Source organism: Nipponia nippon, unplaced genomic scaffold, assembly GCF_047370975.1.
Source record: "Nipponia nippon isolate SJK-2023a ecotype South Korea unplaced genomic scaffold, ASM4737097v1 scaffold_3, whole genome shotgun sequence".
Taxonomy (NCBI): domain Eukaryota; kingdom Metazoa; phylum Chordata; class Aves; order Pelecaniformes; family Threskiornithidae; genus Nipponia; species Nipponia nippon.
The window spans coordinates 85,798,381-85,824,664 of NW_028262347.1; the positions used below are offsets into that span (position 1 = coordinate 85,798,381).

Consider the following 26,284-nt stretch of genomic DNA (forward strand, 5'->3'; position numbering starts at 1 on the left):
AGGTCTGTGTGCAGGGGGGCGTGCGTGTGGGGGTGTGCACGGAGGGGGTGCGTGTAGGGGCGTGTGCGGGGGCTGTGTGTGCAGCAGCGTCCATGCGGGCCGCCTGTGTGCAGGGGCGCGTGCGCAGGGTTACAGGGGTGCCGCCTCCTGCGCCTCTCCGCACCGCCCTTGGGCGGGGCGCGTCCCTCCGGGGGGCGGGGTGCGCCGGGGTGCCGCCCCCGAGCGGGGCGGGGCGGCGCGGACCATGGCGCGGGTGCTGGTGGTGGGCGCGGGGCTGACGGGCAGCGCTTGCGCGGCGCTGCTGCGGGGGGCGGCTCTGGGCCGCATCGCTGTCTGGGACAAGGCGCGGGGCGCAGGTGGGCCCGGCACGCGGCGGGGGGGCGCGCGGCGTGGCGTGGCGTGGCGTGGCGTGGCGTTGCGTGGCGTTGCGCCTCTGACTGGCTGTCGCGCAGGGGGCCGCATGAGCACGAGCCGCAGCGCGCAGGACGCCGCCTGCACCGCCGACCTGGGCGCGCAGTACGTCACCCTCGAGGCAGAGCGCGCGGGGTCACGCCGCAGGTGAGCCCAGCCCCGCCCCCCCAGTCGCGCCCCGCCCCGCGCGCGGCCGGCCCGAGGGGGAGGTGCCGCCGGGGGCAGCGCGGGCGCCGCGGCCTGGGCGAGGGGCGGCGGGGCCGGGCTGGGGCCGGGCTTTGGCCGCAGCCCGCCCTCGGCCCGCCTTCACCGCCCCCTGCTTTCCGTCTTCCCGCCCACCTCTGCCGCCTCAGGTGGAAAGCGGGGTGGGGAGCGAAGGAGGTGGCGGCCAAGAGGTCTGCCCCGCCCCGCCCACGGGTGTCGCGGCTCGGCGTTTTTCCCCCGTGGTGCAAATCTGCCCGCCGTAGGAAACGCAGGCGGGTGTGGCTGTGCTGCTTAAATCCGTAGAGATCTGTGCTTTCAAGAGCTAACGCGCCTCAGAGTCACCTGGACATGGCGCAGGTGGCAGGAAAGCTCCGTGTGAAAGAAGCGTGAGGTGCCTTGCCTCTGCGGGGATGTGCTGTCTCTGACCTGAAGAAGAGTGGGGGCAGGCTGTGGGGACGGGGGGGGATCGCGTTGGTGAGGCCTGCTTGGGCTTGCTGGGTACACGGGACGGTTTGCCGTAGGCTGGGAAAGGGGATGGTGATGGTGATGTAACAGTGATGTAAAAATGCAAAATTTGTGTGGAAATCAGGGAAAAGGTAGGTGTGTTTCGGGCACCTGCATCCAGCTGTTGGAATATTCCTGTGCTTCACGGTGGCAATGCGGTTTGTACTGATGTTCAGGGTTTTAAGTAACTGTTGTATATGCCCCTGCCACAGTTGGTCCTGAAACCTTCAGGTCAAGCCACTAACAGTTTCTGTTACAGGCACAGTAGGTAGCCTTGGTCTCATGTAAAAGGTCAGCCCCCAATAAAACAGCAAGGTAGTTTGTCATTTTATAGCTATAGTTCCTGTTCCTGACTAGCCTGGCTTGAAACATAGGTTGTATGAGGCTGTTAAAAACTTCTTTAAATTTGAGTTAGGCAGGTCTTAACTTTAATTGTAAAGAAATAACAACAGCTGCTGTTGGTTTTCATGCAGTCTATTTTCATCTCTGTGTTATTTGCTCCCTTTAAGCTTCTATGAGGAACTTCTGTCTCATGGTATCTTGAAACCACTGACTGCACCCATTGAAGGAATGGTAGTGAAAGAAGGCTCCTGCAATTACGTGGCACCCCAGGGCATCTCCTCGGTTGTCAAGTATTATTTAAAGCAGTCAGGTAATTTTTTAGATGCCTGTGTATGAAATGAAAGGTTTTAATGATTGTGTTTTTGATGGCATTCTTGAACTGTCTTTCAAATTTAAATCTCCAATGAGAATGTTCAAGTTCCTTGTTTGTTTATGTATGTCTTGAAGTTACTTAGATGGATAAACATGTCTGTGAGCTCCATAAATTTCCAAGTCCTGCAAGCACTTCACTGACTTCAGCTGCACTGCTGGCACATAAAAATCTCTGTACAAATATAACGTCTGTAGGAGCAGGGGCCAAGCTTATATGTACACCATTGGCTTTAGCATATGAAAATCAGACCTAACACAATTAGGACAGAGATAATTCAGTGGGAGTGAGATCATGGTTGAGAAGAGATTTGAGTTGCAACTTGAATGAAGTGAGTGTTTGGGTGTTTTTCCACAAGTGTGTACTTAAGTTAACTGTGCTGCTTAATGGAGCAACTGGGAACACAGTGGTGAGTTACATCCTGTGTTTCATAGAAATGAGCACTTATGCTGTATGTGAGCCTACTGTGTTGAAAGTCCTTTAGAAAAGACTGAAGGAGAAGATCATCTGCTGGTTTAAAGTGTGTGACTACTGCATTAGTTGTAATGTGGCAGAACCACTTGTGCAGTTTAGTGACTAATTTAACTCTGGTTTGAAAAATGTTAGCTTTATGAGCAGTCAAGCTTTGCTCCCTTCATGTGATTGTCTTTTGTCTTTTTTTAATTAGCTGTTTTTTTAGACCCTAATCTTGCAAATAATTAACTACATTCCTGTCTTCTGATACATGAGAGATGCTAACAGGGGCAATGCTCTGGTTTTCACCTCCTGGAGGTGTGCTTTGATTTCTTACCCTGTGCCACCTCCTGCATTCGTCAGATTTCATTCCGAATTGGTTCAGCTCACTAAAGCCACAGTGAATTAACCTGACAAAGAGAGCAGCTGGTAGTTTTCCATCTGTTTACTGAGCTGAATCATGTCAGAGAGGAGTCAGATGAATACCAGCCCTAGCACAGGGGAGTGATGGGATCTTTTCAGCTGATGAGGATCCCCTCTTTTAATGTCATATGCTGGCTGTTAAATTGATTCAACCTAATTTGTGGAACTTTGTCCTAAGACTGTCTGTGTGCTTTGCTGTTTGCAAGTCTTCCAGTTAGAATGGAAACTACTTTGCATTTTCTCTGTGGAGTTCACTGTTACATGTATTTAACTTCTTTTTCCAAGCAGGTGCAGATGTCTTCTATGAACAGCATGTAACTCGCATCTCTCTCCAAGATGGAAAATGGGAAGTCTCCAGGAAAATGGGACCGCCGGAACAGTTTGATATAGTTATACTCACAATGCCTGTTCCACAAATTCTTCAGCTGCAAGGTGACATTGTAAACAGTAAGTTCATACCTCAAAATCACAGGTATCTAGCCTAAAATGGCAATTGAGTCTTGTATAGCAAAGAAACACTCAGCAGTCTGAGCTGTGTGTTAATTTCTGCCAGAATAGGGTGAATCTGAAAATGATAGGAGATGAGTAATTTCGAGGCTGTATGTGTGGCGCATGAGCGGTAATACCTTGATACCAAAAGTATCTAAATAGATGAATCAATTTTTAATCTGATCTTTAACGTTTTTGCTGACATCTAAAACAGGACTTGTCTTTCCGTAACTTGAAAATAGTTATTGAATCGGAGAAGAGCCTCAGCTGGTCCCCACGTGGTGGTTTCCTTGTTGCTATCTCTTTGTCTATGTGTCATGCTGATTTTTCAGTGCTGCCCTTGGTATGTCTGCAGTAGGGATGACCCAGAGAGTAAGACTTGAAAGCAGCTGTGCTGTGGGGAAAAGCCCTAGGGCATTTCAGTGAGCCTGAAATTATATGAAATGCAGGGAAGGGAAAAGTCCAGATCAGAACTCTTTGGTCTCTAGTTTATAAGATAAAAGCCTCTCCGACCCTCCAGCTTGTTTGCTGTTTATGGCTGCCCCCTGGGGCTTGCATTCCCAAACATGAATAAATCTCAATTATCCTTTGGTGATTTATTGGGGTGAATGTGTTAACAGTGCCATGGAGGCTTAGAAAGAGCAGCTTGGTGCTGAGAAGGAGGTGTAAGTTCAGGTCTGGACAAGTTTCCTAGCTTAGGTGCATTGTCTCAGGTGTGAGGCTTTCGGGGCCAGCTTTCCTCTGAAGTCAGGCTGATGAATCCTGCTCACCCATGCTAGCTCTGTGCACAGTCAGTGTCCATCCACAGTGGGCTCCCAGCAGCATTGTTTCTAGGAGGGCTGGTTAGCTGAGGTGCTGCCAAGCCTGTGAGTAGATTTGGTGTATTTGACATGAGACTTGATCCTTGCGGAACAGCCACCATGGGGATTTACAGGGCAGAGATCTTGGTGCAGCTCTACAGGAGATGGCTCTGAGGGCTGATGCTGAGCAGAAGCTAGGAAGCCCAGCCAGGCCTGTGCTGACCCTGGCAGAGCCATATGAAGTGCACTGGGCTGTGGATTTATCACCTCAGCTGCAGTGTTGTACCAAAGACATGCTGCGTGTGGCTAATAACCTGTCTTTGAACTCAGCATGCTGGCAGCAGTGCAGGGGCATCCGCATGGCTCGAGTCAGTTCTGGTCACGTAGGGCTTGTTGCCTCTCTGCTGCCAGCTCCTGAAGCAGACACGTTAAAATTTGTGGGTTTTCTGCTCTCTGGTTTGTAGAAAAACCACCAGTGCTTGAAAGATGAAGAGCTGACTTTAACGCTTGGCTCCTTGTGCTTTGCTGTATCTTGGATTTTAATATGTTTAAATACATGAGTGTGATTTGAAAGCTGTCTTTTGAAAGATATTGGAGCAATAGATGGAGGTGGTTAGAGTGAGCTGCCAGGGTCTATCTGAAGTTGCTTCATAGTAACCAGGACCTGTAGGAGGGAAAAGAAGAGGGAGGGGGGAGAAGAGAAGGATAGATGGCAGCAGGATGTTGAACTGCAGCACAGTGTATCAGGGTAGCAAAGGGAAAATTGGTGCCTGATCGTGGTAAAGAAGAGAGGTATTTTCATTACAACCTCTTTGTGCCTAAAGAGATAAATATCCTGTAAGAACAGGACTTACCTGCTCTTCATTGTTTTATAAGCTCTTCCATTTCCCCTGGCCCTTTACCATGGAAAGTAACGGTATCCCCACTGAATTTTCTTGCTTAATAAGTGTGCTTTTTCACTTCATAGTCAGAATCATATGAGCAGGGTAAATGTGTAGACATCCTTTTCAGAATTATGTATTTTTCCTTTTCATAGGCACATGTGTACTGTTCTGTTATATAAAGATACAATAAACTAATGTTGGCTGGTCACTAACTGAAGCATGGCTTTGCAAGCATTAGAAAGTAAGAGGAGAGTGATGTATAACAACTACAATGGGTTGGGCTGTACCGCCCTCTGCAAGGAGAGACATCTTGTTTTGTGTTTTGGGTTTGTTTTTTTGGGGGAGGGGTGTTAGGCTTATTACAACAACGTAATGTGGAATATTGCTCAGAGATGTTTGCAGTCATGGCTGACTCTCGAGCTACTTCAGTTTGGTTAGCTTAGCTCACAGCAGATGGGAAACCTCTACAGCCCAAATAGTACAAGCATGTGGGGACAGGCGTAATGAGGTGGCTGTTTGATGGCTCAGTGGTGTCATTACTGGAGTAAATGACTGTGGGGGTGGTTTGGCCCATCCTGTTCTTTCTAATGGTGGTTGATAGTGAATGTCCTGGGAACAGAAGAAAAGTTGAGGTAGTGTGTAGTCCTCTTTTCTCAGAGTCTTCCTAAGGTTCCCCTAGTCTGCGTCTCAAGGCCTTCCTCAGTCCAAGTTGATGTCTTTGCAAATTGTTTTTCTTGGGGTAATTAAATCCTTTCATGTCCAAAAAGTGGGCAGGTCCCCTTCAGAAGATGTAGTTAAGGTGAACAGTTCATTTCACTTGCTCTTGGAGTGCTGGAACTGTCAGATGCTTTCCACAACATCCTTTTCTTAATCCTCTGTATAACTGCAAGATTAACTTTTTATCTGAGGGAACCCAGCAAGTTTTGTCTCCTCCTCCACATTTCTCTTCCTTTCTCTGCCTGTACCCTGTGTGAGACCAGCTTCTAGATTTCCAGCCAATTGTTAATTCTTCATCTCAGGCAACAGGGCTGACTTCCCATACCCCGGAGTTCCTTAGCGTTGGAGCTGTTGGCTTCTTTACTACTGTTTCTTTAGGCTAAGAAGGGAGGAGAAAATATGTGAGGAGAATGTAAGGAAGGTGTTTCAGAGCCTGAACAGGGTGTAGATTTCGGATCCTTTTTGACTTACAGAGGGGTCAGGGTACATCACTGTATCTCTAAAGCTCATATTGATTGCATGCCAAAGAGCTGAGTTTTGCTGACAGAGAACAGGGGTTTCCTGGATCCACCTCTCTTGGGATTTAAGATGCAACTTCATGTTAAGCTTAAGGTAGTTAACTGCTGAAAGGAATAGTCATCCTCTCCCCTCCATGCTGACACTGTCCTGTTTTTGCCACCTCCATCAGGACTAGAGAGTGGGTACCACGCTGGGAGTCAGATCTGCTCCCTGTTTTGACCCGAAGCTGGCTCTGATGGTGCAAATGAATATGTTGGTTTTCACTTGGCTATGCAAGCTGATCTGACTTGTTGAGTGACTGCCTGGTCGCTAGTGTTAGCCTGCACATATGCTGACACTGCTTCCTTACCCGTAAAGCAGTTCCATCACCTGTATGCTCTGATCTTCCAAACCCAGAGACAAAATTTGGTGATTCTAATGGAAAACATATTTGTGTATTCCTGGTATACAAACTAGCAATTCCAGCTGCTCCTGGAAGGGGAGGTTCCTGCTCCTTGTTGCAAACTTCCCCCTTTCTGTCACTCAGGGTGGGAGGAATCATTTTGCTGCTGTGCTCACAGCTGAAATGGGGGATGTGCAGAGTTGGAGGAAGGGGAGGGCTTTCTCCTTCTAGCCACAGCAGCTTGTGTGGTGAGCTCAAAGGTCATGTGTAACTACTCTGAGACTGCAGACAAGGGGCTTAAAGTGAAGCGGGGCAGGATTTAGGAGTACAGCTACCTTAATTGCTGATCTTGAAGGCCTTTATTATATAGAAGACAGATACTGAAGCTAAATGAAAGATGTGGCTTGGCGCCTTGTGGCAATGTTAATCTCGGTCACAGTTGTGATTTGCAATGAGCAGTGTCAATGGAGCAAGCTTTGGCCACTTCCCCAACAGCCCTGTTCTTGACTGTAACTAGCCTGGACTGCACACGCTCCTTTGCTTCAGTGTATCATCCCTACTTTGACAGCTTCTTAATTAGAAGCAGCTCGTTTAAAGATCTTCCATATCCTCCATAATTATCCTCCATTTTTCCTATCTGAGGTTGCTCTATGAGATGCCTTTTCACATCAGTTTTGCTGCACACTGGAGATTGAACTGCTAACTGTGGATCCGTGCCAGGTTCCACTTTAGCCCCCTAGGTATAATTGGATCTATCAGTTCAAAGCCAAATGAACTCTTAAATGGATTTTGATGAGGGATTGTTAGCATTAATGTATAGATAAAGGCTGTAAAATAAGTGAAGGTGCAAAGGAACAGCTGTGGGGAGTAGGTGAGGCTTTGATCCATTAGTAAGCATTGGAATTAGCATTTGATATTTGTGTGTAAAAGAACCTGAGTTGGAGAGTTCAAAAGATTACCCAGAAGTGCTAATTCACCACTTGCTAATTCACCATTTTCACCATTCACCTTGCTAATTCACCAAAAGATTAGCCAGAAGTGCTAATTCACCATTTTCCTGTTTGAGCCTCGAGATCAGCTTTGTCACATTGGTACTTTCCCCTTGCTTGAGAATATTTAACTGTCTGAATATTGTATTTTTAAGCAGTGGTCCCATAGATGATTAGTGTAAACATGCAGTGTGTTTCTTTAATAACAAAACAGTTTGGACACCTATGCCCATGTTTTCAGAGATGTCTCCTGTAATTTAGGCTCCTGTATTTGTAGTTAAGTGCTTCAACAAAAGCATCCTGTGCATGTATATGTTGTGAGTACCTCTTCATTGCAGAACTGGTGTGTGTGCGCCTACACTGGACTGTGTGAATGGCCAGCACCTGGCAATCGAGTTACCTTAATATAGGTGCCTTTGGGCCCAGTGGCTGATCTGCTCTTTGATTTGCAAATGTTAACTTGTATCTTTATTTTGATATCTTCAGGACATCTTTATTTAGACATCTTTAGTATCCTGTTGCAGAAAACAAATGAGATGAGGCTTATCAATTTGAAACAGATCAAAATTTCACCTTCAGTGAGATGACTTACTAGTTCTTGGGTTTGTGTTCTGGCTTTAAGAATGAAGACTACTGACAGGAAAAGTCATATCCTACTTGAGGGAGACCTTCTTTCACTTCCTAAGTTTTTTGAAAATAATTTTCATGTATTTATATGATATTCAGAGAATTAAAATTTTGAAATAATGACCCTCCCACATTTTATGTTCAGTGGTAAAGATTCTACTTTAATACTTAAAGTCTGCAGACTAAAGCTTTTTTAGGCTGATGTATTAGTTTGTCTCTTTTTCCTGTTCTTTAACCTTTTAGATGAGCCTGAACACTATATCATTGTGAAGCTGTATACATTTAGGAGGAGACAGAATTAAGTGGCCTTTGGCAACCTAGAATTATCATTTTAAATCGACTGTGTGAGAAATGACTGTTCCAGAATTACTTTTCTTATGAGTGTAAAGCCAAAACTTAGATTAATGGAGAAGTTAGTGTGTATACACACCTTTTTTATTTATATATATAAATAAATATACACGTGTATATATACACACACATATACATGTGTATGTCTGTTTACATATATAAAATATTTTGTTCTGCTTACTTGTATTCTTTTGTTCAGTTTGTTTGTATTCTTTGAATTTTGTCAGTGTTTACCAATTCTTAACTGAAAGGGGACGGGGAAGGAAGTTGCTTGCCTATGGCTGATCTTTTTAGAATAATAAATCTTTATTCATATTCATTTTCAACATTTATTCATTCCTTCTACATCTGTCATGCCCAAATAGACTTATCAGTTGTGTATTTAGCAGTAGCAGAGACAGAAGTAGTAATAATGCTGCTAGAAGTCATAAGCTTTGCATCTCCTAAACTAGTAATGTTGTTGAATTGGTACTCTGTGAAAGAGGCATTCTTAGGGCTCTTTGATACTGGTATCTGATGAAATCACTCTTCACTGATTTGGTTGGTTTCCATTCAGTAATTGTGTGTCCTGTGTTTACTTGAAGTTACAGTAGAATTGCCAAACAAAATTAATCAAAAGAAAAAAATTCTTCTTGCAATGTCTTCATTTTTTTCCCTGCTTTCCTTTCTTTACATAACACGCTGTCTGCGAAGAGTTAGTAACTTTCTAAGCTTTTAAAATAGCTGAATACTAGTAGTGGGTTGAGGCAGAAGGGGAAAAGGATCAGCTCCTTGCAACATGTTTGGAACAACAATAGGTGGCAGCAATCAAATGATGTTTAGGACGTTCAGCTTGAATAACTGAATTAAATGTAGTGCACTTACTTGTATTTGGGCTTTACATATTTTATTAGTAAATATTGTGGTTATGCAGAAGGTAAAAGGAAAATGAATAAATGTTTCTGAGTTTTGTAATGTAAATTCAGTGTCAGAAAAGGAATAAATTTGCTTAAAAGCAGGACCCTTGCAAATGAAAGGACGAGATTTTGTAAATGTTCTTCATATAAAGCTATTTCAGACATGCTGGACTTATGTTGGGTGCTGATGTTAGAAAAATCCTAGATTTATATACCAGATTCTATATGATCACTAAGCAATATAGTCAATTTTCAAATCAGATTGACAAGCTTTTTTATTGGTTCTGTTTTTAGTAAGACATTTGGCAACATGGCAATTAAAGATTGCAACAATTTGCAGTAGTTTTTATCTGTGTTCAGAATGTTCTGATTAAGTTGCTTTACTTGGAATTTAAAATTACAGTTCTGCATGTTTAATCTGCTAATAAAATGGAATGGCTTGGCTTTTGTTTCAAGCCTGACCTATTTTTTTTCCATCTGTGCGAATGTCCCACATGTTTTAAATAATACAAGCTGACGAGAAGATACAAGTAAAATAGGACTGTATTTACTTAGGGAGGCTTTATAATGTGAATTAGGAAAGCACAACTCTGATAATTTTTCATGAGTCCCAAGTTCTTGCTGAGTGAACATGTTTATTTTTGGATAGCATGATGATAAATTCTGAATTTTGTAGTTCCAGTTCCAAGCAATCTTAGCAGGGCTTATCCAGGCTTTGAGTTTGCTCTCATTACCTAACATATCTAAAATGTCTAGTGTAAACATATACACTGATTTGTTAGTTACTTATCAGACCTTAGGAGTTGAGGTCACACTGTGCAAATATTTGTGCTTTCTGGAAATACAAGTAGCTATTAGTTTTGCATGAGACTAGCTGTTGATATTAATGTGGTCCTTTAAAAACCTGTCACTCATTTGACATGGAAGCATCCCAGTACTGACTGTGGTTGTGATTGTGGAAGGATCTGTGCTGGTAAAATTGGGCAATACACTCGGATAGAACTGTGAGAGGCTGTTGTCTGGATGATCCGTGCTGCAGCTGAAACGCGGGGCGTCTTACTCTCTAGTGAAACCCTCTGTCCTTGCCCGTGGGAGAGCTGTTTGCACAATGCAGCCAGACAGAGTACAGCTCTCCTTAGCTGTAACCTAACAGTTAGGATGAGCTGTTCTCTGTTCCGCTTCTGGCTGTGAATTTCACCTGTGATTCAGTGAATGGCCTCCTGTCCCTACCTCCCCTTGCTGGTGTCAGCTTCACCTCTTACCTTCCACTGCAGCGTTTTGTACCCTCCTGTGAGTTGATCTGACTCAGCAATCCAGGAAGAAGATAGATATAAAAAAATAAGTAAGTATGGGGTTGGTCAAGGCGTTGGATTTGATTGTGGAATGGTCTGACAAGCATGAAAAAGCAGGCAGAAAGGAGAGGGTGGAACTACATATCTGGGAAAGGAGGAGCAGCACATGGTTGTCTGTTCAGCTACCACTGAAACCACTAGGTCAGCCTTTAAAGCAGGCAAAGTTGTTATGTGTTCTCTGCCTTCTGCTGCTCAGGTATAGCCTTCCTTCTTAGGGAGTACTTTTTAAAAAAAGGCAAGTGGAGCTGAAATTGCACATCAGAAAAAAAAAAATCAAAGTAGGCTGTGCGTATTCTTAAGTGTATGTTTGACTTAACCTATTTTTAGGTGTTTCTTTATATCTAGAGTGCTTATAATGGACTTATTCTGCAGTTATTAGTTGAACACATTGAAAGCCTATCAAAAGCCAAATAGGCTACCACACTGATTACAGTGACCCTCTTTGTCTGAGAAGTGTGAGGATTAAACCTGATGTGTGTGAGCATGAGAGACTTTTAAAGGAGAATGAAATAGAATATATATTAGATAAAAGGCTACTCTGCATTTTATTGTTGTCAGTCAACACTGCCTGCCTTTGGTAGAAAGCTGAAACTTTGATTTGACAGGTCTCAGAGTAAAACAGCAGAAAAAAAGCAAGCTACAATGCTGGAAGAGGAAAGTATGCTGCCTTTTGTCTTCAGACTTGGAGGGAGTGGGGCAGCTGCTTCCCACTCTAGGGCAACCTGTGTTAGATCCTTTGGCCAGACCAGGATGACAGCTCTTAAACAGAAACCCTGCAGAGGGTCTCACTCCATCACAGCATCTCATTTTAGTGCCTGGTAACATTGCAGAAATGTCTTCCAGCAGTCCCGATTACTTGTTCTACTCTACCTCCAACAAGTCAGCTGTATCAGCACAACTGTCTGTGGGGCCACAATAACGCAGTCCCCCTGCCCCCTTCCCCCTGCAAAAGGCAGGGAAGTTATTTTTAGCAGGATCAGTGGTGTGATCTTCAGTTCACAATGTGGCCCACAGACTTACTGGCACATGATGCACTTTCAGCAAGGGTAGGAAAGCAGCACAGGGGCTGTGCAAGTGACTGAACCGTATGAGCAAAGAAATGCTCGTGAATCTGTGGTTTGAATTCTAAGCTTAGGTTTCCTGTGTAGTCCCAGGAGAGATTCAGAGCACCTGCACATTAAACTGGCAGCAGATTGTGCTGATTTAGCTAAACTGGTTTAAAAAAAGTCACTTCTGACATGTAAGGCAGTGCTGCTTTTGTGTGTTGACACATTTAATTCAGCCTGATCTGGCTATCTGTAATTACTGTAACCTAGACATGCTTCTCTTCCTGTCCCTACTGCCTATGCTGGTTGGCAGAGTGCTTCAATACCAGGGAACTTGATCACAGAACTTTGTTTGATGCTTGTTTAGCCTCTTTATGTCGTTCCAGTAGTGTGTATCAAAGTAGAGAATGGGGCCCCAGGAATATCGTATCAGCTAAACATGAGCCCATGTATGTATGCACACATTAGGGTTTTTTTTCTAAATAATAAAGGTGATGGTATTTGAACACAGGACATACTTGGAACAGAACAAATAAATGCTCTAAAATTTGTTTATCTCAACAATAAGCACAGATACCTCTCAGTTTTTCCCAACAGCAGACAGTCTTCAGTACTGTCCAGGGATTGTGTTTAGATAGAGAAATCTTTCCAAAGCTGCTCTTTGCTGTGAGCCTAAAGGGGAAAGAAAAAAGTTTCCTGCCAAAAAATGTGACCAAACTGAGCAATTCTGAAACTTCTTTATTTCTGTCTCGTGGGACGTGCGTTTAATGAGCTGATGATTTCTGTGTTGTAAGAAGCTTGGATAGGCTACTAAGAACTTATTCTTAAGTACGTCTAGTTAAGGCATTTATATCAGACTTGAATTTTTAGATCCTGAATCTAAAATGTTTTTGATGGTTGATTTTGGGAAACATTGATAATGTACATCTCACCTCTCCCTTTGAGGAGTAAAATCCTTTTTTGTTTGAAGTTTTGCTCTTGTTTTTTGGGGAGGGTGGGGGAAACACATTTAGAAAAGCTCTACCTCCTTTCCTGTTACCACACCTGCTCAGCATACTTGGGAGAGAAATGTGTGAAGGTGACCATAGGCTGACTTTGACTTTATAGCCTTCGTTTTGATGTGAAATCTACAACTCAAACTATTGCTTTTATAGAGTTGAAAACCTTTGGATAGTCTGGTGCAAGTTTGCAAGCAGTCTTAATATTTAATTGCTTGCTTTGGGATATTTTTTTTTTAATTAGTCCTGCAATCAAATAGACAGAAGTATTCCCTGGAACACATTTTTTTTTTTTTTAATGCTATGTGCATTTTAATATATTCTCATAGCTTAGGCACTGCCCTAGACTGGATGGGTTTTTGTGGATTTCTAGGGGTTTCTTAATAGTTGCTGGCCACTCGCATCACTGTGAGCCTGTTCTTTGGAAAGATTATCTTTACTTCCCATGGATATGTCTGCAAACTTTTAAGTTATTTTTGCAGCCCACATCTGGATTAGAGGCAGGAAAAAATAATATTAATTTTAAACTTAATGAGATTTTGGCTCCATTGAGTCAAACCTAAAATTTGCATTGAGCTTGCAGTCAGCTTTTCACACTCAGCATCGTAATTTCCAGGAATGTATGGTATGCTCTTGTATTAAAAAATGCTCATGAAAAACTTACCCTCAGACACTTTTTGTAGAAACTAAGTTCTGTTCCTTTTCTTGTGCCATCAAGTGAGATCATGTAGATGGTAGAGATTTTTATTTTGCAGAAGCATTGCAATGCACATTGTCAGCCTTAAAGGTATCAGATGGGTCAGCTCACTGATGTGGCTGAAAAGTAACACTAGGGGGAAAAAGCCCACAACTGAAAAGGTTTGTGTTTGTGTCAGCAGATTGGTCAGGTTTAGTCTGTGGCTGTGTGGGCTCTAGAGCTGAGCAAACCTGAGAGAGACAGGAACTCCCTCTCTATTTGGAAATTTGCAGTCGGGTCAGTTGAAGCTCACTGTGAAACTTAGAATACAGGCATGTTTCCTCTGTCCCTCTCTTTCTGCCTGTTCTCTTTTCCTTACTGGATTAAAACCTGGGTCAGTTCCTTAATCCTCTTCCCTTCGTGGCCAGCAGGCAGCCCTGTCAACCCACCTGAAATTAGGTTGGGGGGTGTAGTAGTAGAAAAGACCAGATGGCACTGGCAGTGGCTTACGTTGTCAGAGAAGCTGAGCACAGTGGCCTTTTTCTTCTATAATTTCCATCCAGAATATTGTCATATCCCGCTAGAATTTTAGCGGTATGGTATTTTGGATTTACCTGCATTGTCTTAGAAGCCTACATTTACTGTTAGTTGCCTTGCACTTCCTTAGGATTTGAATTCCATGCTAAATCCACCTTCCCAGAGATACTCAAACCACTGTGTGGGTCTCCTGTGACTCTATTCTTCTTAAAAAAAAACCCTGATAAACTTTGTTCAGTGACTAGTGTAGTTCTCACCTCATTTCAAGACAGAATCTGGCTTTATAACCTAGTATTTCAGAAGTTACTGATAATACGGCTTTCTTCAGGCTTACTGTTATTGCCAGTATTTTGTAACGTGAGTTGTCTTTAAGAGTTGTTTAACATTGGTGGTAAGTTTGACAGAATGAACTCTGTTCTGAGACTTGTAACCGTAAGACCCACTCTGCTGTTCTGACCCACACAAGTTTCCCGAGGGCTACCAGATGACCATGGGTGCTCACCTGACTTCTGCCTAGATCAGATGAGCAGGAGTGGAGGTTGAAGTCCGCACGAATGAGCGTGCTGTGTCAAATAGCATGCTTGGAGGTAAGGTCTTGCATTTGTCATGTACTTTAAGAGTTTGTTTGAAAACCATAAATATTGTCTGAGCTTTATAATAAAAGTCACATGTGAGACTTTCTAAAGATCTTTGGGTCTTGAGTTCATTTATCTGAATTTCTGTTTTCTTTAGCAGCTATTTTAGTATCTGCTATCAGTTCTTCATCTAGTGATGTTTTGAGGGGTTGAACTTTTTCACATGTGGTTTGCAGAACAACTTCAAGTACTGCTTTGCTTTTTTAAATTTTTTTTTAAATTCATATCGTTTGTCATGGCTGGATTACCTAGTAAAAGTATAGCAGTTGAATGTAGTAAACTTCAAACATCTCCATTTCCCCAAATGTGTTCTGGGTTTTGGTTTTGCACCTTATTTCATTGACTGAGTGCTGAAACTTTAATCTTGGAAATGATGAGTTATGTTGCTCTAGATGAGAAGTCCTCACGTATGTAAAACCTGATGGAAGGCAGATTTAAAACACTAGTTAGTAGCTTATTAGCAGTTGTCAGGTGGGTGATTGTAAGCATTTGAATCTCACTGATCAGGATTTGCTGTTAGGGTGATCAGGGTGGGCTTGAATGTTGGTTATATTTCAGGAAGCACCATGTGTGTAGTTTTCCCATTCCACTGCTGTCCAACAGGGTAAGCTGACAGTCTCACAGTCCCAAAGCTTATTTAATTTAGAAAATGGAATATGCTAGGTGAGAAATGAAGCTGTGATTGGTCAATTTTATTGACTTAGTTGATGAAGCACCCTATGTTATAGCAATGGACTCAGTTGCTGCAAATTATTAAAAATATAAAGAACGTATTGCCTTATTTAAAGGGATTAAAGCTATCCTTCCCCTTGATTTATTCAAAAGAACAAGGGACGTGCAAATAAGGCTTTCCAGAGTCAGTCCTGATGCACCAGTAGCCTCCAAGTCTATTCCCAGAAGTAAGGCTTTAAAATACAACTGGACTGAAATGTGGCTGATTGGTGCTCCTCTGTAAAGACAGGTATGAGAGGATAAGGGTATACCTCTACATAAAGAAGGATTTATTGATCTCTTCTCGCTGGATTTATACTTTAGGGAGAACAGGGTAGCTTATGGAAATTTAGGAAAGTAAATTTTATTAAATGAACTATGTGCAGACAGCAAGTGGTTTAAGTGTCTTGCAGACTGTTAAGTGACTGCAGAACATGAAAGTGGTGTACCACTTTGTAAAGCACAAAAGAAGTAGATTTGCTGGCTGTTTGCATATCCTTTTTTCACCAGCACAGTAGGAAGTGTATTTTGGAACATTGATCAAAAACTCTCTCATCTATTCTGAATTAAAGCATGCTTGTTGCAAAAGTAAGCTCAAAACCAACGTTCACATTTTGTAATGTATATTATGCTCAAAGACAACTTAGAAGCAGGGAAAAAAAAATTAACTTTGAAATGATCACTTGTTTTCAAATAGCTGAACTACTTTTAGAATTTATGCCCAACTCGATTGAAAAGGTTGGTCACTTCCATAAGATAGAATTGTCTAAGCAAGAGCCTAATTTTCTACTCTGAAGAAAATGCCATGTAATTCTTACTGAAACAAGGAAAGTTGCCTCAAATTTGGGTTTTGAATATTTTTAATTTATCTGCAAAGGATCATTGGAAGAATTAAATACTGACTGAATTGAAATTCCTAGGGCCCCAGTGTCCTTTCCCATACTCGCATTTCAGCGCATGTAATTTACCCAGTAAATCCTTGCTTAAACTTCAGAAATACAAATTTCTGGTAACTTTTAATATTTTGTATGTCAATATTCCTTTGCATTTACAGGCAGTTATCATCTCTTCATGGTATGGTGTGGAATCTTAAACTTTTAAAAGTATCTCATGTTTGAGAGAGAGTGAGAATTTGTCTCCCTCTAGGTATAATAATTGACATTTCTTCATCTCTATATTGTTAGCACTTTATAGGGTGCTAACACTTGCCAAACATTTTCATGAGGCATCACATAATAGATATCTTTAGATGTCAGTGTAAGTCTGTTTGCATCACGCTTGTGCTGCAGGATCCTGGTGAGGTTAGCATCTGTAAGGTTGGAAAAACGTAGACTGATAAATCGCGTATCTGTGATGCTGTCAAAACACTTCCAGGAAGGCATTCTAGTCTTAATTTGTGTATTGCTTAAAATACTGTGAAAGGTCATAATTTTGGCAAGCAGAAGAGATGGCACTTTTTAAACTTCAACTCCTCAAAGTTTTTGCCCCTTTGTTCTTTAGAAGTATGTGTGGTTTTTCTAGCTCTCTCATCTCTGATGGTAATAGTCCCAATGCCATGTTTTCCGCTTCAGATACTGTGGAAGAAGTAGAAACACCATCAAATGTTTGGAAAATAAATGTTACACATCAGTTCTTTCTTTAAACCCTTAGGAGGTGGTAAAATGCTGTAGTAATCCCATGGGGAAGAAGCCTGACAGTTCCTTGTGAACAGCTTCAGTTCGAGGTTCATGAGGGAAGATGGTTAGCTTTCACATCTCGTAGGTGCTCAAAAACACTGTGGTAGCCTGGGGTTTTGGAACCAATCTAAGTGGGATTTTTGGGTGGCTTGCTGGCCTGTTTATATTGATACCAGTTTTAAGGGGTTTGGCTTTGTATTTTTTTTTTAAGCCCTCATAAATCTTCTGGCAGTGAAACTGTGCTACTGGTATGTGTGTGTTTATAGGCAATGAGATACGTACTTACTTGGCTTCTTTTAAATTAGTGTTTGTTCTTCTCTGTCATGTTGCCTTTAGCCATAAATGTTATCTCCTACTTTTTTCTTTTGTGTCATCCTGGCAGTACTTGTATTTTGCTGTAAAGTCAAATGTCAAGATACTAGGTATTATAATAGTTTGTAGGGTTTAAGGTTCAATTTTCAGCGAGTACCTGCATTTTCTTTTTTAATGGGATTTGCAGGGCAGATAAGTCTAGGCAGCATTTTATGAGATCAGTATTTCTGCTTTTTATTTTTTTGTCTCTGTCAGATTTATCTGTTAGAGTCAATAGTCACCATTGATAGTTAAAAAAGGCATAAACAATTTTCCAAGAAATAGTTTATTGTGGCAGGAGGAGGGGAGAGTTTGGCTTTTGAATACAGCATTTGGTATGATGTACTAACAGCAAGGAATTTTTTTTCCCATCTGTTTTTTTTTTTTATCCTCTAGTAGGTTGCAGCTGATCTGTCTAACTTTCAAGCAACCAATTTTTTTTTCCCACTGTGTTACATTTTGAGCAATAATATTTTATAGCAGTGGTTTACCTTATTACAAGTGAAAAAAGAGACTTGGGGAATCAGGTTTTTAAGTTGTATACTTGATTCTATGTCTAAAATTGTGTGCATGATATACACGCTCTAATTTATGAAAGTTGGATCAATTATGGCAATTGCAATCAGGTACAGCTTCCTTAATTTATCTGTGCTTTCAGACCACGTGCTATGTATATGTGGTTGCATGTCTAAATCCTTTGGAAAGTCTGAGATGAGAGACAGGATGCAAAATGAAAGAATGTGTGATAAAACAAAAGAAATAAAACAGATAGGACATCCAGAACATGTGATACAGTTGAAGCCACATGAAACAAGTACTGACTGTGGGTGAAGCATTACAAATGTACGCAGCTTTAATTTTTTTTTTGCCATTTCATGCTCTTTTCTGTTAGTGATTTATTTTAGGTATATCTGAATACCACGCAAGGAAGTTGCTTAAAAAACAAGGAAAAAAGCCTATTATTAATGGAACAGTAGTCTAACAACAAGTATCAGAACATGGACCTGCGAACTCCGTAGTGTGAACGTGGTTTCTATGCCAGTGCCATTTTCAGCTTTGAGGAAAGGTTAACTTCTCTTCATCACTATCTCAACCTGTGCAAATGGAGATTAATGCTTACCACACAGATAAACACTGAGGGTAGGATAGGAAGGTTTGATTAGGACTCCATTTTGAGACAAGAAAGCCTGTCTAGTGCTTTTCCGCTCTCTAGCTCTGCAAACAAGCTCAGTTATAGATGGTAAAGAACATGGAGATGTAGCATAATGTCTAGTAAAATATACAGCATTTGCTAAATATATTTGTATTAATCTACAGAAGCACTTTCCCCTCTATAATGCTGTGACTGTTTGTTGTCAGGCTCTCTGAGGTGTTTTCTGATATCCTTCTCACGCATTTGAATAACCTGACTTTTTAGGCTTGTTGATTTTCTTTCCCAGTATTAATTTTTCCATCGTTACAGAACTGCAGCATTTAGGAATTGTTGCTTTCGTTGTTGCCCCTTTGATTAAGGGCAACTTTCATAGCAGGTGAGATGCAAAAGGATAGGAGAAAAATACTATGATGGGAACACATAGTCAGCTTTATATGTCTGCCCATTACCTAATACTAGCCAAGGAAAGAAAACTGCTCACGGGAGAGATCATTGCATAACTCAGAACTGGAAATTAAATAGATTCATATTACACCAAGAGGAGTTATGGCACTTCCCCTTCGGTATGTTTTAGATCACTAAAAGTAGTCATGATAAAAGAAAGAAATGAGGTTTATCTTTGTTCACCACGTTCTGTGTTAGTCTTCCTTTGTCACCAAAGGATGTATTTTAAAAGAAAATAAGGAAGGAAAAAGAAGAACATGGTTTCAGTAAAAGAAACTATTACCATGGCATGTCAGAGGCATATTTTGGAAAGGTTACAATGAATTAACAAAATGGCTTGTTTGGTTTCATAGCTTTTTCTGATGAGTGCTACACAGTGCATCATTAAAGTTTAACTGGTAGGTCAAACTACAGAACTTTCTAACCAACTTTAGATTAAATCTATTATTAATTCAGCTATTTTTACTAGTATAGTGGATTGATGCTTTTTTCTCCCCATCATCATGAGGTATGTGCTCTGAAAATCATTGAAGTATTAGACAGACACTAAAATATCAGATGTCTATCACAAGTAGCAGTTAACACCAATTCACAACTGTTTCAAGTGAGAAAATAAGAGGAAACCCAATCATATAATTCTTGTTACAATGAAGTGTCTTATGCATTCACCCTGCAGAACTACAGAAATTACTCTGTTATTTATCAGTTTCTCTGCAAACCGTAATGTATGTGTGCTTGCAGGCTCTCACTCCTGCATTGAGGTCTACCTCAGCACTACCTTCAGCATGCAGCAAAAGGGGAGAGATGAAAATTTCTTCTAAGAGCATATGGTTTTATTTATAATGTGTTTCACAACTGTGACATTCATAGACAGAGCTTACTTATGTACTACACTCCCACTCATTCACTCCACAAGCAAGCAAAAACTTCTGATACGTGCACTCATGTTTTTAAGAAAAACGAAAAAAAGTGCATGGAAGTAGGTGGAGCTTTATTTTATCAAACTGAGGATAAACATTACTTCACTAAGATAAAGAAAATTAACTTTTATATAGTAGAAAAAACATACATTTCTTAACTGAAAGTATGCTTCCTTGCACGATAGCAGGTAATTTCTGTGTGTAGAACAATGCTGTATTTCCATCAGAAAATTCATTGTTGATTGATGATATGGGAGTGCTTGGAGAAGAAGGGAGAATGACAGAAACTAGTCCAAACACAGATATTGTGGTGTGTGCATGAACAGAAAAATCTGTCCTTAAATGAACATGTTGCTTGCTTGTTTTTTTTCTATTAAACGATCTTCAACTTTTAAAAATGCTATAAACTACAACCTATTGGTCTGATCACATCCAAGTGATTAATAACATCTCTTGGTACTGTTAAAAGAAGCTTGGTTGTTTTTTTAAATGATGATTTAAAAACTATTTGATGTTCATGTTCCCCTTTCAACCTTCTTTAACGTTTATCCCTGTCACAGATACAGTATAAAAAGGGAAGTACAAATATTTCGAATATAGATGTTGGTCTTAAACCTGCTGGCGTTTTTTTTATGGTGACTGTTACAGTGCGTTGGATCGTAGTGGTAGCACAGACTTTGTCTTGTACCCCTGTCCTTCTCAGAGTGTTCTTTCTATTTTAATATATAAATACAGGTATTTGCAGATTCATTAAATGCAAGTGAAAAATTGAATGGTCTTATCTCACTCATCTTTTTTTCTACAAATTTCTGTTTTTCCATTGACTGCTTCTCCATGCTTACAGGAAAACTAGAGTCTTATCCTGGTCTCATCAGCTCATGTGGAACAGGGACATGATTTACTGTCTCTATAAAGCTGGGGACTTTCTGTGGTACGTCCCCATGAAAACAAATGGAACTACGGTCACATTCCAGACAGCGTATTTTTGCCACTTCCTGTGCAATAGGGGCTCTATTTCTAAATGAAGACAAAAGCCTTTGTTTTGCTGAGTCACAATCCAGAACAACAGACAGCTACAGAAAAGTTGGTACTCTTTGTATCTAGTTCCAGTTTTGACTTTGAAGTTCTCCCCTGTACTTGCTTCTCTTTTTTGTCCTTTTTTTTCTTAATGCTAGAGTTGCAATATGATTTAATATGCACGTTCCTACACGTATTTTCTCTGAGCTCTGCTATTATAGTTCTCCCTTTCAGTTGCAGCAATCCTATTGACTGTCACCAGTCTGCAGGTTTTGTCTACTTCACATAAAGCTGCTTTATGAAAGAGGGAAGTGGAAGACAATAATCAGCTTTCATGAGTCCAAAGCATATCATCTCCCAAGGTGATGAGTAATAATAAATTGTTATTTTTGAGGTGCCTAATTCACGGTTTGATTGCTTTGAAATGCATCTGACAACTCGTTGAAACATATTTGAGGGATGCAGGTTTACAGCCAGTAGGGTGTTATGGTAATAACAGGATATGATCCATGAAAAAGGCTGTGTAACATAGATGTTATAATATGTCTGGAGCCATCATGAGCAAATACCATTTGAATCTTTTGCAATACTGCTAAAAATTAATTGTGATATTGCCTAGCACTAAAGCCAGTGAAAATGACAGTAGATTAGAAAAGTGTGTAAACGTGGTATTGTGAAAAGGGGTGGAAATGAAAGAAGGGGAAGGGAAGGGCCCTGTGGGTGTCATCTTGCTTTTGCACCAAATAACAGTGGGATAGGAGGACCTGCCATCTGTTAAAAGCTGCAGAGTCCAAACTTTGGTTTCAGAGAGCATAGTGCTGACTGATGCTAGCAACAGGATCACAGGCTTATCTGAAATTTGTGTGATGCCGTGGTCAGTTAAATCCTTCTCCCTTACAGAGTAATGGGGCTGCTGGTAGTGTGGAGAAAGTGTGCCTGCTGAATCGCTTGGAATGGGGGAGGGGAGGAGGGGAAGGAAACCCATAGTGAAATAAAAACCTAGATTAAGTTTTACACTTGGATGCTTAATCCAATGTCTGCGTGAAGTAGAACAGATTGCAGATTAACCCCAGAGGAGATTTTAATCAGGTCTTGAAGGCTTTATCAATTTCTCTTTAAAACTTCTGGCACCTCACTTTTTGTTATAATAACTGCTTGCAGCTTTATAATATTATATGTTCAGCTCTAGGAAAATCTTTACTTTGAGAGTTTTATCCCTCATTAACATTATTAGTGGGTTTTAATTAGAATTATTGCTCGCTTTCTACGATGCTGATGGGCTAAGCTGATTGAAGCTCTGAATCAAAAGACAAGGGGTATTTTGGACTGCAATAAAGAATTGAGATGTGTGTTCCTGTGGGAAGGTATTTTGAGCCTCTTCCTTATTTTTTTTATCACTTCTTCACACATTATAGCATGTCCTTCACTGAAAAAAATGCACTGCAAGGTTTGGTACATGTTTAGCTGAAGTTTAGGTATAGGTATTTGTTTTACTCAAAAATTAATTTTAAATTGAGTTGCCTTAATTGTACAGGGAATGTTTGAGATCAAGTTGGTACAAGACAACACTGACTGAGTAACTATGAATTCCTCATTTTAGGTAATTATCTTGGGAGAACTTTGGTAAATGAAAAAAATAGAAAAGTCAGGAACTGTCCACACACAGAAAAAGTCCCAACAGAAAGAAATAGAAAAAATAAAATGTGGAATCCCTGAACTCAGAAATAGAAGGAAGAAGTGAGAAGCAGTCAGCAGAAGAAATGCTGGTTATTAAAATTGATGGAAAACTTGAGCATCTGAAAAAAAACAGAAGGATTTACCAGTATGTGCTGGATATTTACATGAATATGCAGTAATGCATGCTTTCTCAGAACCATGACAAAGCAGGGGTAAGAGAATCCTGGAAAAGTATATAGAAAACCTAAATTTACTTTTAAAATAGTACTGTCACATTAATCACCAGCAAAGAAAGATGATACTGGATCTGACAGTTTGTTCAACTCATCCTGCTCAAAGTTGATAGCAGAATTTCCATTGACTCTTTTGTCATGGCTAGATTTTTGCCTCGGTTGCATTCTTCAACCATATTGAGTATTGAAGGATGCAATTGCCTCTTTATCCAAGAAAGCCAAAAAATGAAGGAAATGAGTTTTACAGAGCTACCGAGAATAGTAAGGGGATAAATAAATCCATCTGAAGGTGGGGACAAAAAAAGATGTTAATTTTTCCTGGGAACAAGTGGCTAAATTATAGTGCAGAGGCTGTGTCCTCCTATTCAGATTCAGATGTGATTGAGGCTCACAGTGCTGCTTACAGGATTCATAGACCTCTTGCTATGGAAAGTATGTCTGGAATCCCCAGGCTGCCTTGAAGAACTTGGTTGTGTTTGTTACAGACAGAACACTAACAAAATTAAACCCAAACCTAAATGTTGCCTGTGTAACATCCTGCCTATGGAGGCACAGCTGCATTTCAGTCAAACAATTTGAAAGAAAAGGTAGTGGATGCCTGTGTAGTAAAAGGATGTTAGCAAAGAGGAAGATGATGCATGCATTAGTCTTGCAGAAGAGAAAGATAATTACTATCAACCATCATCTTTTTTTTCCAAACTGTTACTTGATTAACATAATCAAGTTACAGTCAGAGCAATTGCTCTCAATTAGTATTTAGTTGCCAATTACAGCTTCTGTTTCAGACTTGATAAAGGCAGGCAAGGTTAGTGAGCCTGAAAGTATGTCTCTTTTTCTATGCTGTATCTGCTGAACTAATTGAGGGTATGACTTCTCTCAACAGCGTGTGCCAAACTTATACCCTTAAATGATCAAAGGCACAGCGACACAGTTATTTAAGATACCTTCATGTCTAAGAAGATTTAGCACTTTTATTTCTTGGCACAGTTTCAACTCTTCCCTAAAAAGACACTTTCGAGTAAATAAAGAAGCTAATTTAGTAGCCCTGACAAAACTGGTACAAAAGATGACACAGCTGTGAACTGATTTTGAAAAATCCCTTAAAGAAAACATACACAACTGTAATTCTGAATAATTTACTAGAATGAGCAAGTCCCTTCTATCTTTTTCCATATAAAAACTCCTAATATGTCAGCTGCTGCTGATTGGCTTTTTCATTTTTTGCATTGGTGAGGGAAGAACTTCTATCCACTTCATAATCTCAGCTTCTGTCCTGAATCCCGCCTAGATTCCCAGTGCAGCCTTACCCCAGGGAAGCCAGGCGAAAACATCTCCAGCAGGATGTCCATCTTGCCTTTATGGCTGACTGAGACTTCCCAGGCTCATGGAGCTACCCTGGGGACTCATCCAGATGTCCGTCTGGCTTTCCTGGACACCACTGTGGTCAGGTCTAAAGTAGAGCCACCTACATTTCCTCCAGGAGTAGTCTACTACTGGGTGGTTGTCATTGTTAAAGCACCCTCCTTTCCAGGGTTATTTTGATGCTGTCAGTGCTGAGCAACCATGACTTGATGTTTGCAAAATTGTCTGGGATTTTCAGCTGCTCTTCTGTCTGCTCCTAGCAGTGTTGGAAGCATGCAATGTGGCACTTGACAGGTCTTGTCACCATGGCATGATACTTGTCCTGCCGATCTTCGTCCCTGCCACCATCGCCTTGGCACCAAGAGATGGGGTTCCCATATACTCTGAGTTGTCTCTTGCAAAGCAGAGTAGTGAGAAGATGCATCTTCTGCACTTAGGTTTCCATCAAGATACAGAGAGATGATGCTGTTCTTCCTTCAGCTTGGCCTTGGCATTTTCAGTCATAGGACTTGCTTTTTCTCTCTGTGCAGAACCCGCTTCAGCTTACTTTCAGTAAAGCTTTTTGTGTTCTCTGGTAGTTTTTACACCACCACCAGAAGAAGACAAATAATAATTCCATGACTAGAAACTTTAATCAACTTTTGCTACTAATGTTTTGTTGCTGTGTCAAAATTACGGTTCATGTTTCTGTCTCTGTGCTGATTGTGCTTCTCCTAAATGCTAGCTTGTAGCAAAACTACTTTCTATTTCCAGTTATTAAGCAGCCTCCAGCACCAGTCTTTCAACTTGACCATGATGCTTTTGTCTGCTAGGCCTCCTTATGTACCTCACTCAACCAGCCATACTTCTGATTGTACGTACCCCGTGACTTCCAAAAGTGATATTCTTTGTCTCAGTTATTATTTGCCTTCATAGTACATGATTGGTAGAAGCTTACAGGATTTAATCAGAATTTTAAAGTACTTCATTTGACTGAGTTGGCACTTTCTACAGAGGAAACGTTTGTTGTTGTTCTGTAAATAGTTGTTTTTCCAATATGGACCTGGAACTGAGTTCTTTCAGTCAAATAGACCTGAAGTAAAGTTCTGCAAAATCTGAGGGACTAAGATTTTTTGCTATTACAATACCTACTGTGTAGTGAGATGCCTGTGCCAAGATACTGCCAGTAGCACTTATCTGTCCTCAACAGCAAACAAAAAGTAGAGGCGGAAGAGTGAAATAAAAAAAAAATATGTATTGTTCAGTCAAGATAGATTAATAGTGTTACACACAAGCCACACTTCCGTGTTGGTATTATCGGTTCTTTGTATTTTTGTACGATCTAAAAATGTCTTTCCTTGCTTTTTTTCTGTTTGGGGAAATCAGAGTGAGTGTTCCCTTTCTGTGGGAACAGTTGGTACCAAAATTGCTTCATTTTGGTATGTAAAAATGTTCATTTCAGGGTGGTGCAAATAATGCTTTCTGTGGCTTGACTAAGTTTTAGCACTTTATGAGAATTTTTTTGAAGGTGGTAATATTTTATGCTGCAGACAACAGTGATCTCTAAGGAAGCATTAAATCAAATGGCTCACTGAGGTTTGGAGTGGTTGAAAAACTTTGCTGGATTTTGCACAGTGGCTGCTGTAACAAGTACCTTTAGGAAATGAAAGGTTTTGCTCTTCCCTTATTATGTCTACTGTCTGTGTGTAAAATGAAGCTGTGCATACAGGTGTCTGCAGGATGAGTCCCGGATGGCTTACCAGATGTTTCTGCTTAAATAGGAGCTGGAGCTGCATTTCGGAAAGGGGCAATGCTCTAAGGCTGTCATGCTGACTAACAGCTTTTACTGCTCTCAGCTTCATAATTTTCGTAGTTTGTTCGGGAAACAAACTGCATAGCCTCCAGACTGTGCCTCTTTTTAGGAAAGAAAAATTCAGGTAGGTTAGTGAGCAGGGCACACTGAATATACTTTGGCTGTGTAACATCAGTTTCGTCAACACTGCAGTAAAATGAAGAGGTGTGCTATGGTATTACTCTTCAGGAGAAATCTGAGATCCTCTGTCATCTTAAAATGTTGTCCAATGTGATTACACTCATCTGTCACCTTTTGCATGTAAATGTACGTCAGGAGTTGGGGGGAGGGAGAACCTCCAGTA

General features: G+C 41.0%; 1 protein-coding gene across 4 annotated transcripts in view; it reads left to right on the forward strand.

Moving 5' to 3' along the window:
• The first annotated feature begins 227 nt into the window (after positions 1–227).
• Positions 228–26,284, forward strand: part of RNLS (renalase, FAD dependent amine oxidase) — a 78,505-nt gene continuing 52,448 nt past the window's right edge. For 3 of the 4 annotated variants that reach the window (XR_015707077.1, XM_087768090.1, XM_087768092.1), the window contains exons 1-4: positions 228–356; positions 453–558; positions 1,629–1,771; positions 2,993–3,154. Coding sequence is in view for 3 of the 4 variants with exons in the window: in XM_087768090.1 (XP_087624216.1) it covers positions 245–356; positions 453–558; positions 1,629–1,771; positions 2,993–3,154 (523 nt within the window). In the remaining variant the exon portion in view is untranslated. The remainder of the gene's footprint in view (positions 357–452; positions 559–1,628; positions 1,772–2,992; positions 3,155–26,284) is intronic. The other variant, XM_087768091.1, reaches the window with a different exon arrangement.